Source organism: Equus quagga, chromosome 13, assembly GCF_021613505.1.
Source record: "Equus quagga isolate Etosha38 chromosome 13, UCLA_HA_Equagga_1.0, whole genome shotgun sequence".
Classification (NCBI taxonomy): Eukaryota; Metazoa; Chordata; class Mammalia; order Perissodactyla; family Equidae; genus Equus; species Equus quagga.
The window spans coordinates 92,817,337-92,832,574 of NC_060279.1; the positions used below are offsets into that span (position 1 = coordinate 92,817,337).

General features: G+C 55.8%; 1 protein-coding gene across 1 annotated transcript; it reads right to left on the bottom strand.

Annotated features, from left to right (window-relative positions):
* Positions 1-11,543: 11,543 nt before the first annotated feature.
* Positions 11,544-14,362, bottom strand: APOE (apolipoprotein E). Its single transcript, XM_046682788.1, has 4 exons — positions 14,272-14,362; positions 13,469-13,534; positions 12,794-12,977; positions 11,544-12,390 (listed from the first exon to the last, which is right to left on the bottom strand). The coding sequence occupies exons 2-4, from the start codon at positions 13,509-13,511 to the stop codon at positions 11,685-11,687; spliced, it is 933 nt and encodes a 310-aa protein (XP_046538744.1). The 5' UTR covers positions 13,512-13,534; positions 14,272-14,362; the 3' UTR covers positions 11,544-11,684.
* Positions 14,363-15,238: the final 876 nt, after the last annotated feature.

Sequence of the window (15,238 nt, forward strand, 5' to 3'; positions counted from 1 at the left end):
GGCAAGTTCCCCACCAAGGCCAGCCCAGAGGGTTTCTGTAGGTGCATTCCCCCTTTTCCACTTCGGACATATACAATTGGAAAAACAACATGCCTGCCTACCGAGATGATCCCCCACAGAGGGAAAGTTTATTTACGTCCATATTTGCTACTCTGACCAACTGCGCCGACATTCAGGCCCTCAAGGACACCCTCCCCACCCCAGAGGAAGGGGGGATGATACTGGACAGAGCTCATCAGGAGGCCAAGAGACTCGATGAGTCACAACTTAGCAATCCAATCAGGGCTCCAGCGGTAGAGGCCCTGCCCGGGGTTGAGCCAGGCTGGGACTCCGATGACCCCAGAGAGTGGTCAAGTTGAAAGCATCACAAAGCATGTTTAATAACTGGACTGCAGGAGGGGGGTGCAAAGCCAAAGAGCCTAAATAATGTCCAGGAGGTGCAATAGAGTCCAAAAGAAAGCCCTTCGACCTCTTAGTGAAAGTCTTTGAAGCCTCCAGAAGGTATACTGACATTGACCTGGGACATCTGGGCCATGTGAGGCTAATCAGTATGATTTTTATCATCAAAGCGCCCCAGATATAAGGAAACATTTACAAAGACTAGAAGGGGGATTAGGGATGCTGATGTCACAGCTGTTTGAGGTTGCCTTTACAGTGTGTAACAGTGGGACCAGATACCAGAAAGACACAAACAACAGGAGATGAGACAGCAGGCTGCCCTGCTCACTGTACCAATCAGTGGGAATCAACCAAAACCACAACCATCCGCAGCAAGAGGCAGAAGACCATGTGTAAGACCCTCCGAGTCCCCTTCTTCCAATCATCCTGGGCACGTGACTTGGGGACTAGACAACATGCCTATTGCAAGCAGGAAGCCCATTGGAAAAGGGGTGTCCCAGTCATTCTCAGAAGGTGAGAAAGGAAACTGTGTGCCTGGTGAGCAGATGCTCCAATTTGCCCACAGTCACCAAGAATGAAGGGGCCCGCGGCTTTCTCTAGACTCCACCAGCATCCTTGACATTTCCCACAAGGAACCCTGGGTGACAACTGCTGTGGGAAAAAGACTTGTAGACTTTCTAATTGACACCGGAGATACTTATCCTGTTGAATCCCAGACAGGCCATGCCCTCCCTCAAGACCACGTCCATTCCTGGTGAATCTGGGGAATTCTCTCGTACACGTTTCCTACAATCACTCAAGTGTCACGTAGGGAAAACATACCTAAAGCACAGCTGTCTGTATTGCCCGAGTGCCCAACTCCATTGTGGGGGTGAGATCCACTAACCAAATGAAATGCCCAAGTGACTTTCTGACCAGAGAAAGTAGACATTAATGTGCCCCCAGATCACTCCTGTGCCCACCATGCAACCATGTTGCAACTGGGAGACGAGCCTCCATCAGGAGTCCCCGGAAAACTTCTAGAAAGACAAGAGCAGGTGTTTGGGCCAACGGGAAGTGTGGAGGAGCCAAGAAGGCTGATCCAATGGTGGTAAAACTCTGCCCAGATGCCAACGCTCAAAATTTAAGGCAATGCCCTTGACAGAGAAATGAGAAAGAGGGTATAAAGCCTCTGACAGCCACCTTCTCAAATGCAAATCAATCAGACTGTGTCGATTCCCATATAACACTCCCGTCCTACCAGTGCAAAAATCCGGGACCAGAGACAACCATTTTCTACAGAATTTGAGAGACTGTAACCAAATAGTAGAGGATACACATCAGGGGATGCCAAGTCCTTATGCTCTGCTTACAACTTCATCTGGAGGCTTCTGCTGGTTTACAGTTCTGGACATCAAGGATGCCTTTCACTGCATACCCCTAAGCCCTTTGTCTCAGGATCTCTTCCTCTTTCAATGGGAAGATCCAGAGACGAATGTAAAACAACGATATTGCTGGATGGTCCTCCCGCAAGGATTCCAAAATGCCCCCACCATCTTCGGGGGAGCCCCAGCCAAGGACGTAAGGCATCTCCAGTTATGTGAAGGAGTCTTACTCTAATACGTGGAGGACATACTGATTGCTGGTAAAAGTAAGGAATCTTCAGACCCAACTATGATCATTACTTTAAACTTTCTAGCAGAAAGGGGATATAAAATCTCCAAGGGGGAGGCACAAATTTCTCAACCAGCTCTAAGGAATTCAGGATCTGAGTCATTGAAAGGACACAGAAACTTATTACTGGACCGAAGGGAGGCACTAGCTGAGTTGACTGTCCCCAACAGCAGGAGACAGCTGTGAGGATTGTAGGGTTGGCTGGGTTTTGTTACATTTGGATCCCTCATTTAGGGCTTATGGGCAAACCGGTATATGAGACTCTTAAAGGAAATGACTATGAACCAATGAACTGGACTGCAGAACGCCATAAGGCGTTTTATATCGTCATGGAGAAGCTTCTAGTGGCCCCAGCACTTGGTCTCCCAGACGTTAAGAAACCATTTTCTTTTTGTGCGTGAAAGACCAGGAGTGAGCGTAGCAGTGCTAACTCAGAATTTAGGTGCTGCCAGAAGGCAGTAGCTTATTTTTCAAAACAACAGGACATTGTAACTCAAGATGGCCAGTTTGCCTCCGGGCTGTGGCTGCAACGTGGAAACTTCTGCAAGAGCCTGAAACATTTACCCTGGGTCAGCCTCCTACTATGCACCCTCACGTCGTGTGCTACTCCTGCTTGAAGAAAAAGGTGGATATTGGCCTCCTGCAGGGAGACTGGGCAAATATCACGCCATAATACAAGACAAGCCAAATGTAAACTGAAGGTGATGTCTCCCCTAAAGCTGGACCCCCTGCTCCCCAGGACGACAGCAGAACCTGTCCACGGTTGTATACAAATGACTGAAGAAGTTCACTGTAGCAGCCCCGACCTGACTGCCCAGCCTTTGGAAAATCTGGATCTGGAAATGTTGACTGATGGAGCATCTTCATGCACCGTGGACTCCAGGATGCTGAGTACTCAGTAGCGACTCCTCAGGAAAACCCAGAAGCAGAAGCCCTCCCTCCAGGTCCATCTGCCCAGAAGGCAGAGATCAGCCCTCTCGAGAGCCATGCACCTTGGAGCTAAGAGGAAGGTAACCATTTATACGATGCTCAGGATGCCTTCTCCATCGTGCATGACACATGGGGCCATATGGAAAGAGAGAAGGCCGCTAACTTTAAGAAGAAAAGACATCAAACACACGGAGGGGATACTGGCCCTGTTAGAATATGTTCTGATGCTGGAAAAAGTGGCCATAGTACGTTGCCTGGGCCACCCAAACACTGATAGTTACATAGATAAGGGAGATAATTTGGCCAATCAGGCTGCAATATAGGCAGCCAGAACCCCAAACCCAGATCGTAAGGCCATAGCACTACTTCCTAGTGAAGATCTGTCTCTTTTAAGCCTCAATGCTCAGAAACGGATCTAGACAGAGCAGATGAATGGGGACTGCATGCTCACTCTCGAGGCTTAGATGGTGATCCGTACCAAACCCCCAAAGCAGGCTGGATTTAGGATGAACAGGGACCAGTGCTTATACCTGGGCATTTAATGGAAGGAATTGTTACTCGTCTGCATCATGGAATCCATCATGGGAGGGATGCCACTTATCATCGGTTCCAAAAGTCTATGGTTGGGCCACAAATGCAAAGAACCGTCCAAAAGGTGGCACAAAATTGCCTGAAAGTGCCCGAAACAATCCCAAAAGCGGGCCACTTCAATTTATAAAAGGGGTTTTATAATTCAAATATAATTGAAATTGAACCCCAAGGAAAGCACCAGGAGATGATGGGCAAATAGACTTTACTGTTCTACCAAGAGCCGCGGGAAATTAGACCTATTTGCCGGTATTTCTCCATGTCTTCACAGGATGGGTGTAAGGTTTTCCATGCAGGACAGAAAAGGCTTTCCAAGTAACCAAGGAAATGGCCCCTTACTAATGGAAACGATCCCTGGCTTTGGGCTGCCTCTTTCCATTCAAAGCGATAATGGAGGAACTTTCACAGCCAAGGTAACACATGAGGTGTCCGCAGCCCTCGGAATACAATGGAACTTACACGCTTCACGGAGGCCTCAGTCTACAGGAAAGACTGGAAAGATGAACCAGACTTTAAAGAAAATAATTGCTAAAATATGCCAGGAAACCAAGTTAACATGGGAAAGGGTCTGGCCAGTTGCCCTGCCTGGGGGAAGAGCAGCCCCAAGAAGCAGGCTTCCATGGATCCCTTAAGAAAGGTGATGGGGGGACGCCCCCTTCAGACTCAGTGTTATTACAGTGTTGCAAATGGTCATATTGTGAACTAGATACTCTAAAATGGGGACGGTCTCTAGGGACTGCTGTGTCTGCTACACATAAATATGCTTCTACGCAATTCATGTTCACCACTGGCGTCCCCCTGAGAAAGCAGGGTGAGTGAGAATGTGACCCTGGAGCCCTCCTTGGGTTCAAATCCCGGCTCTACCCACATTTGCTATGTGTCTCACACAAGTGACTTTAGCCTGCTGTGCCTCAGTTTCTTCCTCTGTAAAATAAGGACAGGGCCAGCATCTACCACAGAGGGGTTCTGTGAAAATGTAACGTTTAGGTTTTGGGTGGTGTTCTTTCTTTGCGATTTAGTATAATTCCTCATTTCATCAAGTTTTATTGAGGGCCTGCACCATGCCCAGACCTGTGCTGGGCTGAATCTGGGGACACAGTGGTGACAACAGTCCTGGTCCTGTCCTTCTGGGGCTGACTTTCCAGTGGGGGAGACAGACCTGTCCCCAGGCAGTGATGACCCAGGGTGGGCAGGGCTGGGATGGAGGTGCTTGACCCAGCCTGGAGGTCAAGGAGGGGCCATCAAAGCTGAGACTCGGAGGGTGGGTGTTGGGTCTGTCTCTAGCTCACGTCCAGCCCTTGTCCTCGCCCAGATCCCTTTTCCTCATCCATTGACAGTGTGATAAACATCTCCTGTGTGCATGGCCATTAATCAACCCAGTGCCTTCTCTTGAGCAGCCCAGCCAGGGAAGAGCAGAGCACAGCGATAGTCCCAGGCTGGGGTCCACTGTGGTTCTCCACTTCTGGCCTGTGTGACCTTGCACAAGTCATTTTGTTACTGTGCGAGGTTTGTTTTTGCCTGCTGCCAAGAAAGCCAAACACAGAGATGATGAGATTGCAGCAGATAGAGGGTTAAATCACAAGGCAGTCATGAGAGGAAGCCAGAGTATGACTCCAAATCTGCTTTCTCGAAAATGGGGATTCAGGGATCTCTATGGGATGGTGGGGCAGGGTGGTCTGAAATGAGGAGATGGATGATTGGAGGTGAGGAGAGGTGACGTAATTGATGATCTGCACAAGCGTCCTCACACTTCATGTCTCTTCATAGGACACAGGTTCACAAAACGGTGGTGTCAGCCTGATCTGAGGGTGGAGGTTTTATCCTCTTGACTTCTAAATGTCACCTATCGGACACCTGCATGGGTCCAGTTGATGAGCTGGTGGTGTAAACCAGCTGGAAGTGGACATGGAGTTCTCATTCCAGAAAAACAGCTCACACACCCATTACCGTGGTGACCCAGGCTCCAGGGACACGTTACCTATAGGAACCTGGTGGGAGTCAGACAGCCTTTTGCCTAAACAGCACAGTTAACAATGGGTGGGGGAACAACCAAAGCTGTGATCAGTAATTGCAAAAAGAAAAAACTTTACTTCCTAGCTGCTTCGTCATCAATGGCTAACTGTTTTCCAGTTTCAATCCCCCTGTTCCTTGGTCATTACCCAATCTTGAGGGATTCGGGGTGACGACCCATCTAGATCCTTCCTGGTGAATTGGGGCATAGGTCTGGGTTAGAGGAATGAAACTGTTAACACTCATTTGGAAATATTCTCTTGTTCCTGGCTTCAGGTTGACATTTTGCATTATTAGAATTTTGTACCTTACTTGACAGCTTTGGAACAACATCTCAAGGCCCATTTTATAATCAAGTATCAGATAAGAAGCATAAGAAGTATAGACAACCCAAATTTCAACAGTCCCAGAAAAATAGACCTAATCCCAGTGGGGCTTCCTTCTGATCTCCATTGGGGCAGACATCTGGTCTTATTTCCCGTAGTCTTCTGCTCCACTGGATATGCATCAGAGACTGAAGCAATGCCCCACACCCTGATCCGACAGTTGTCATTGACGATGGCTATCAACACAGACTGTCTGCCTAGGGGCCATCACATTCCTAAGGAACTCAAAGGAACAAAGTTATCAACTTATAGCAGCCGGGAGGGGCCATCAAATCTACAGAGCACGTGTGGGATAGTTAATCAGAGGTCACGCAAAGTTACAACATGGTTTCTTTTCTACCATATGGCTGCCTTTATGTCAACCTTGTGTCAAGCCCCTATCAATTTCACCTGTCTGAGCCTCAGTGCCCCCAAGGCATTTACAGGGCCAGCTCCCAAGGTTCTCGTGAGGATCCTTTTCAGATCATGAAGTTCCCAAAGTCCTCAGTGCAGAGCACGGAGAGATGCTCCACACATGAATCTTGGCCTCTCTTCCCCAAAGGCACAACCCCCACCCTGTCCCATGGTCCCTGCCCCACAGCAAAGACGCACTCAGAATTCTCTACAGGATTTTTATTGCAGTTGGGGGGTGGAGGGGACATGGGATGTCCTGTGGGAAGTCTTTGACACAGAGGCTGGGCATGTGGGAAGTTTCAGAGCCTTTGCCTGGGTCTCTGTCTGGGGCACAGCCCTGGAGGAGAGGGGCGGATCCTGCTTGGGTGGGGGCGTGGCGGGTGGATGCAGCTAGGGTTGGGGGGTAAGAGGGGCAGCCTTCTTGTGTGGAGGGGGAACACGATCTACTGTATCTGGAATATCTTTCATTGTATTTGATGCCATTTTCCTGCAGAGAGAGAAGGGGAGAGGTCACTGTGTTTTGCCCCAATCCCGCCCCTACCCTGACTCCCTGGTCTCTCTTCCCCCAAGAAGATTCGGAGTTGACAAGAACTGGGTGGTCCCACTTCTGTGCCTGTTTCCCAGAGGGACCAGAGCTTCTTGAAGTCAGAACGCTTCATGCTAGCCTGGCTCTCAAGGCCTGCCCTCTCTGCCCCCACGCCCACTCTGGCCCTCACTGTCCCCTGTCCCCTGTTGATTCAAGGACACTTTCCAGCTGCCTGCCCTTTGCTCAGGCTGTTCCCTTGGCCTAGAATGCCACCCTCTCCTTGATTATGTGCACATCTTCCTGCCTCAGGGCCTTTGCACTCCCCGTCCATAGGGAACATTCTCCCCACATTCCTAGCCCCTGCTGCATTTTCCTTCATTCAGATCTCAAGTGAAAGTGTCACTCTTCAGAGCAGACCCAGTCACCCTGTCTACAAGAGCTCCTCTCAGTCCCTGGTTGTTCTCAACACCCTGTTTATCGTCTTCTCAGTGCTGTGCTCCCTCTGGGCTCCTCTCCTGGAACTCCCTGGTTCATGGGCTGTTCCCCTCCCCCTCCCTCCCCCAAATGGCAGCTCCCCGTGGGCTGAGACTTTGTCTTGCTCATCAATCCCGTTCCCCACATGGACCAGGTCCAGGCCCTGAGCCGATGCTCAATGAATATTCATTCAGGAACGAATGCATTCCTAACTCCTCAGACAGAGCCACTGTGGGCGAAACACCCTGGAGCGTCCACACTGTGCCAGGCCCCATGCGGTCCTCCAGGTCCTTATCCTCAGAAGCCCCCATGGCACAGACGGAGAAACTGTGGCTCCTGATCTCACAGGAGGAGTGGGTCTGCCCCAGTCTGAGGGCCCAGGTCTGTGTAGCCCCAGCTGGGGCCTGTCCCCACCACCCAGGGCCATCTCCACATGATCCTGGATGGAGTCAGGAACCTGTCCCCCAAGTCTGAGCACCCAGAGAGCCAGCTGTGTGACCGCAGGGACCTTGTCACCCTCCCCAGCATCAGTTTTCCCAATCTGTTCATCCATGCACCCAGCCCACCCGGACCCCGGGAAGGGGACTCACCAGGTCGCTGAAGCTCCGTTCTTCTTGTTGATGTCGTCGATGATTTGTTTCACGATCTCCTTCCCCAGGTGCTTTCCAACCTTCTTCACCTCCCTCCAGATGATGTCGACAACGCCGTCTGGCTCTAGGTCCGCCTGGGCCAGGGCTCGGCCTGTCCAGGAGACGGGGAGGGTGCAAACATTTCGGTATTGGGAGACCTCCCGATGAGCGTCAGGGATGGGAAAGGAGGTCCAGGAACGGGATTCTTGGGGCTCACGGTGTTAAAATCGGGGGGAGGTAGTGGGCCCCCCAGGTGCGTCTCAAGCTGCTAGGAATTCCTTTCTCTCCCTGGACACACCCTGCCCACACTACCACGCTGTAAGAGCAAGACAACCAATCCTGGAGGGGTGGGGGTCAATACGTCATCAGTTGCTGGGGCTCCAGAGAGCAGATTTCCCACTTGCTGGACCCAGCTGGTGGGATGTGGTGGGGTGATGAGTGGACGACAGGGGAACCTGGGCACATAAGGGGCCCCGGAGCTCTACAGGGTCCTCTGAGCCTGGACCCCATGCCCGGGGCCAGCTTCGCATTTCCAAATCTCAAACTCCCAGGGTCTCCTCTCCCCTTTTACCTTCACACACCATCCACAGAGCCACCAACAGGACCGGGAGCGACAGAGCGAGCCTCATGGCTGGTGCGGGGGCTCTGAAGGCAGAAGCGGGGATGGGGTGATCAGTGACACCCCATATCCCTCCCCCAGGTCCCTCCCGGGAAGTCAGTGAGCACCTACCTGGACCAGAGAGGGACAGGACAGGTGAGCTCCCAGCTGGACCAGTGAGGGCCAGGTGAGATGAGGGAGCCTGGCCGGGCCTGGGCCTTTATAGGGCTGGGGAGGGGTGGGGCAGGTCCCCCCTCCTTCCCCCTGGGCCTCCCCTGGGCCTGCCTCCCTGTGTCCTCTCACCTTTCCATTTGGGCCCCTTGCTGATGGAGGCAGGTCAGGTGGGGCGCAGGCACGACCCTTTGGCCCAAAGCCTCTGGCTGTCCGTTGCCAGCATCTCGAAATCTCCCTGACTATGGGGCCCTCCACCTGCTCCAGCCCTTCCCCCACAGGGGGCAGTCTCCACCTCCCCTCCTGATGCACACCCTGCTCCCAGCCTCAGGGCCTCTCTCTCTCCCTCTGGGTAGCTCAGGGACTCAGTTCACCCTGGACCCCGGCCCTCTTCCATCCCACCCCTTCTTCCCAAGCCTCTTCAGCCCAAACAGCTCCTGCTCCACGTCTCTGGGGTCACGCCGTTGCCCCACACTCCTACCCCGGCACGCCCCCTCCAATCTCACTCTCAGACTCGCCCTTCACGCCCCACAACTTGCATCTGGAGCTCCCAGGCCTGGCTCCCTGCTCTCTGGGTCTGAACTTTACGGCCCCCACTCTCCCTTTTGGGGAGGAGTCTTTTCAGCCTGTCTGAACAGCAAAGCCCACGCTGCAAGGCTCCCAGTGTGGGCCCCACCATCCATGCCCCAGGCCCCCTCTTCTGGTGCTCCCCCCTCCTCAAGTCTTCAGGACCCATAAACAGTCTGTCTGCTGTTCTTCACACTCTCAGGCCCCTTCTAGCAACAGCCCCTCTCTCCATCTCCCCTCTCTCCACCACATCTGTCTCTCGGGGCTGTATCCAGGGCTTCCCCCCTCTTCTCGGCTGCCTTTGACCCCCAGTGATCCCTGGCAGCTGGGAGAAGGGTGGCCCAGGATCCAGACTCTAGCTTGGCTGACCTTGTGTCCCCACCACCACGTGTCAGTCTGGAGATGAGAGGAGATGGTTTGAAAGGGACACACAGACACTACCCTGGCAGCATTGCAACACCCCTCTAGCCACCTCAGCACTTCCGGTCCCTGTCAGCCACATTGCTGCCTTCCCAGACATCCGCCTCCCTGGTGAGCCCAGCAGTCCCCAGACACGCACCCAAAGTCTGCTCCCCTCCCTGTCTTGACCCAAAAGAAGAGGAAACAAGTTGACTTTTCCAGTCTCATCCGCATCCCAGCTATAGGGGTTTCCGTTCACAGATGGGGAAACTGAGGCCCAGCCAAGATCATTCAATAGCTCAGTGAATGGTTAGGTGGGTGGAGGCATCTTAGTCCCTCCCCTTCCCAGACCTCAGGCTGTCTCTCTGCATCCATGTCGGGGTCAGCCTCCGCCCCACAGCACCCCTGTCAGCCTGTGTCTCTCGAAGCTCCGTCCCCAGCCCCTGTTCCACATCTTGATCTGACTGGGGCTGAGGTGAGGCAGGACAGCCCTCTCTGCTCGGATATCTTCCTATGTGAGGATTCAGAATTCAGCCCTCCAACTAACAGACGTGCCAGGCAACCCCTCTCTCCCTTACACCTGGGGAAACCGGCTCAGAGGAGTGTCCCCAGCTCCAGGGCACACTGTGATCAGTGGAATGCTCAGCTGGGGCCAGGCCCTGGCCTCTGAGCCCACTGACCCTTTCCCTGCTCACTGGGCTCTGGGTGAGTCAGGTGGGAGAGGGGAGCCGCCTCCACAGAGGCACCCAAGGCAGGGCCAGGGAAAGCCCTCGTGGTGCAGAGTGTGCCGGAGAGAAAGCAGGCACAGGGGCGGGGAGAATGCAGGTTGGCCTGGGGGACATGAGCGCCAGCCTGGCCCGTCGCCTGTGGTGGGAACCCTGCTCCCCTCCTCTGAGCACTGAGGGCGTGGGAGAGGAGAGGCGGTGGCTCCCAGCTCCAGCCCTGGCTTCTCTAGTGTCAGCTCTCAGCTCCATCTCTGAGCCCTGAGCTCCAGGGGCGGGGCTGACCCTCCCAGGGTGGGCCTCTCCTTCTCCCTGCAGCCTGGACCCCACACCCACTGGTCTTGTTTGGCTAGACAAGAGGTCCACAACCCAGCTGGAGGAGGGAAAGAACGAGAATGAGGGCAGAGGACAGAGAGGAGCAGCTCAGAGGGAAGGGACTTGCTAACCCAGAGGGAGGGAGAAAGGCCAACTGGTGGAGAAGACGAGCCCGGATTAGGGAGGGTGGTGGGCAGGAAAAAGAAACAGGCAGGGTGGGGGGGCAAGAGAACCCGGAGGAGGGAGAGAGAACAGAGAGAGGTGGAAGGAAACACAATCCAGAAAAATGAAGCCTCTTGGGGACAGCAGAACAGAGACTGAGGCCATGAGATGGAAGGAACAGAATCAGCTAAGACAACAAGGAGAATGGGATCAGGAAAAACACAATGATGGCTTCACCATGACAGTGGTCTCTGGTCTTTGAGTCACAACAACTCTGTGAGGCATTTGTTATGAAGCTGGGCCCACTGAGGCTGGGGGAGTTTGCTTTCCTGCCCAGGCAAGTCAGAGGCGACTGCAGGATAAAAGCCAGGGCTGGATTTGTTCCAGAACCTGGGTCTTGGAGACCAAAGGGAAAAAGAAGCAGAGAAGAGACAGTGGGCCGTAGCAAGCAGAGGGAGCGGAAAAACGGAAGACTCAGATGGGGACAGAAGGACGCAGACACTGAAGATCAGAAGAGCCATAAGGGAGAGGGGACAGGACCCAGAACTGGGTGGCCAGGGTGGGGCGGGAAAGAGAAGCTGAGCTGGAGCTGTGAGAAATGGCACACGGACGCCCAGCAGCTGCTGTGAAGTTTGAGGCATCTTTATTCATCTAGGGCCCAGCAGGAGGACAGCCAAGGCAGGGACGGCCCCTCCCGCAGGCTGGGTCGGGGACAGGAGGCATGGAGTGGGACCGGGGCCCCCCAGGCAGCGGCCAGGGCGCTCAGTGCTTCTCCCTTGGCTCGGTGGTGGGGCCGGTGCCCACAGCCGACTGCACCTTCTCCACCAGCTCCGCCCACTTCTGCTGCATGTCCTGCACCAGGGGCTCAAACCAGCTCTTGAGGCGGGCGTGGAAGGCCTCGGCCTGCAGGCGCATCTGGGCGGCCTGCTCCTCCACCTTGGCCCGCACCTCCTGCACCTGCTCCCGCACCTCGTCCAGCCGGTCCCCCGCCCCGGTGCCCACCTTCTCCAGCCGCCCGCGCAGCCGCTCGCCCCAGGCCTCGGCGCGCTCCTGCAGCGGCCTGCTGACCAGGGAGCGCGCGGTGGCCGCCTGCGCCACCAGCGGCCCCAGGCGCTCGCGGAGGGTGTTCACGCTGCGCTCGGCACCCTCCTGGACGCCGGCGCGGTACACGGCCAGGCGCTTCTGCAGGTCCTCGGCGTCCCGGAGCAGCCGCTTGCGTAGCTTGCGCAGGTGGGAGCTGAGGCGGCCCAGCAGCTCGTCTGTGCTCTGGCCCACCATGGCCTGCACCTCGCTGCGGTACTGCGCCAGGCGGCCGCGCACGTCCTCCATGTCCGCCCCCAGGCGCGCCTGGGCCGCCTGCAGCTCCTTGGATAGCCGGGCCTGAGTGTCCTGGGCCATGGGGCCCAGCTGCTCCTCCAGCTCCGCCTTGTAGGCCTTAACCTCCTTCATGGTGTCCTCCATCAGCACCCTGGGGGCCGAGAGGTGGGAGCGTGTGCGCGGAGAGAGGGAGAAAGACGGGGAGGGCAGGCTGGGGACAGAGAGACCCCAAAGAGGGACAGAAGGGAGGGGAGGAGAGACCAAGAGAAGGAGAGAGACGGACAGAAGCTGAGATGAGAGAGAGGGGTGAGACAGAGTGAGGTCCATGAGGGAGGGAGACAGAGAGGAAGACGCCAGAGACGAGAAGAGCGTAGAAAAAGAGAAAGGCAAGGACAGGAGCTCGAACTTGGGAAAGGAAGCAAGAAATGAAGAGAGGGCCCCTAAGAGTTGGTGACAGGGACAGAAAGAAACCCAGACCAGTGGAGGCTGAGAGTCCAGAAGGAATTGCCTAGCAGGAGGGTCAGGGGCGGGGCGGGGGGGGGGGGGGCACTCACGTCAGTTCCTGGGTGACCTGGGGGCTCAGCAGCTCCTCCTGCACCTGGTCAGACAGCGTCTGCACCCAGCGCAGGTAATCCCAGAAGCGGCTGAGGGCCTGCTCCCAGGGCTGGCTGGCCTGGCCCCCGGCCCACTCGTTCCCCAGCTGCACCTCGGCGTCCGGCTCCACGTCGGCCTGGCATCCTGCGGGGAGCAAGTTCCCAGTGATCGGGGCTCTCTGCCCGCTGCAGGCGGACAGTGCCTGGCACACAGTAGGCTCTCCACTAATGCTTGTGCGCTTCTTCAGCGCCCCGGTGGGCAGGGAGCGGGCGGAGGGACCCCTAGCCTGTTTAATCGCTTGATATGCATTTATTGAGTCTGTCTGTGCTCCATGTAGGGCCGTGCTTGGTTGACGGGGCATAAAAATCACCCCAGCGGACCCTAGGGCTCACTCCCTGCCTGACAACAATGCATTAGAAACCGTGATGACTCCCATTTGAAGGATGGGGAAACTGAGGCCCCAAGAGAGGAAAACAGCGGCTCAGAGTCTGTGAACGTCAGGAGAGGCCTCAGACCCGGGTCTGCCCCAAGGGGGAGACAAACCAGCAGAAGAGGGGCCCCAGGGACGGAAGAGGGGCAGGGAGGCCAGGGGAGGGGGGAGGGGCAGGGAACTTGAGTACCCCCCTTCCCCATACCTGCCAGGAGCGTGACCACCAACGCCGCCCACAGAGCCTTCATTTTTCCGCCTGCGATTGGTCAATCTGGGGGAGGGAGACCCTGTCAATCAACAGCCAGCCAGGACTCTTCCCACCCGGAGCCCCGCCCCACCCGGTCCCGGCCTTCAAAGCGCGGCCCCCGCCCCAGATGGGCATCACCTTAATCCAATCACAAACATTTACCGAGGCCCCTCCCTTGTCTATTTACCTCCCTCCAGTCTTCTCCTATCTCCCCATCCCTGGCTCGCCCACCGGCCGCCCAAATTCCATCCCCCTCTCCCAGGGTTCAAATTCCATTCATCCTGCTCCGAGCTGCCCGGTGAGCCCCAGCTGGGCTTCCTAAATTCCAGCCGTGCATTCCACCTCCCACCTTCCCATTCGAAGCTCCAACTTCCATCTAAGTGCCATCTTCCCCATATTAGCTCATTTAATCCTCATTTAAAAGTTTGCCTTCAGTTGATGCTCCAGCTGCCCCGCCGCCACCCCTGCGCCTCCAATTAATGGAGATCTGAGGCCGATGGGGGCACCCAGCAGGGGCTCAGGAAACGACAGTGACAATTCGTGGGCTCTTGCTATGGCTCATCTGGGTCTTCCTACAGGTCCAGCTGCTCCCCCACCCCACCTTCCAGCTAAAGCAGGATGCCCCGGGGACCCACCCCTCCCGTAGGTCCAGTCCCTCCCGCTTCTGTCCGGACCCACAGGACGGTCACCTCCTCTTCCCCCAAGCCCGCCCCCCGCAGAAGCCCTAAGCTGGTCTCTGTGCCCCCAGCTCTGCTTCTCACCGGTCCTGGGGAAGCGCGTCCTTCGCGTCCGCTGGAGCTGAATAGACCTCAGGGATCCAGGCTGTCCTCTTAAAGGGCTCCCCCCTGCCCCGCCTACTCCTGCAGAGCTAGGCCCAGCCGGGCCAGCCCCCAGTCACGAGGTGGGCTGTTCCCCCTTTAACTCAGCAGGACCGGGGAAGGAGGTGGGGCTCGGAGGCCCTGAGACCCCCACCCCCACCCGGCCACCAGTCAAAGGAGGTGACATCTCACCCAGTAACTCAGGCGCCCTGCTCTATTCTGGGGGGCTGGGCATGGGAGGCAAGGAGCGGCCAGCTGCCCAGAGCCCCTATTTCCCCTGCCCTGCTCTTTTCCTGTGCATGAATAACATTTGGGAAGGGGACCGGGGGCCCGAAATCCTGGGTCAGAGGAAGGAGAGGGCTGGGGGCTTGGATTCCTGGGGTGTCAGAGAGCAGGGGGCTGGAGGCCCAGACAGAGACGTGACAGGAGGGGCAGGGACAGCGAAAAGCATCTGCCAAAAGCGTGGGCTTCAGAAGTGCAAGCTGGGCTTTGATCCCAGCTCCTGCTTTGGCTGTGACCTTGGGCACAAGGAAGGGCCTCTCTGAGCCCCTTTTGCCACTTGTGAAATGAAAAGCCAGCACTTCTCCCTAACACCAGCTTGTGGATTCCGGGAGCCCCACAGACTGTATCCTCCTCAGGGCTCTGAGCATTCCTGTTGCCCAGTCAGGACGGTAGATTCTGGAACCACACGGTCCAGGCCTGAATCTGGGCTGCCAGCTGTGTGACCTTGGGCGAATAACCCAGGCTCTCTGAACATCCAGTTTCTTGGTCCACAAAACTGGGAACTAGCTGTACAGACACCGTTGTTCGGTGATGCAACAAGCTACTACCATACCCCGGAAGTACTGAGGACAGTCTCCGGTCCACGGTGGGTCCCATCTTAGAGCCGACTGCTCTGACGGGCCACACA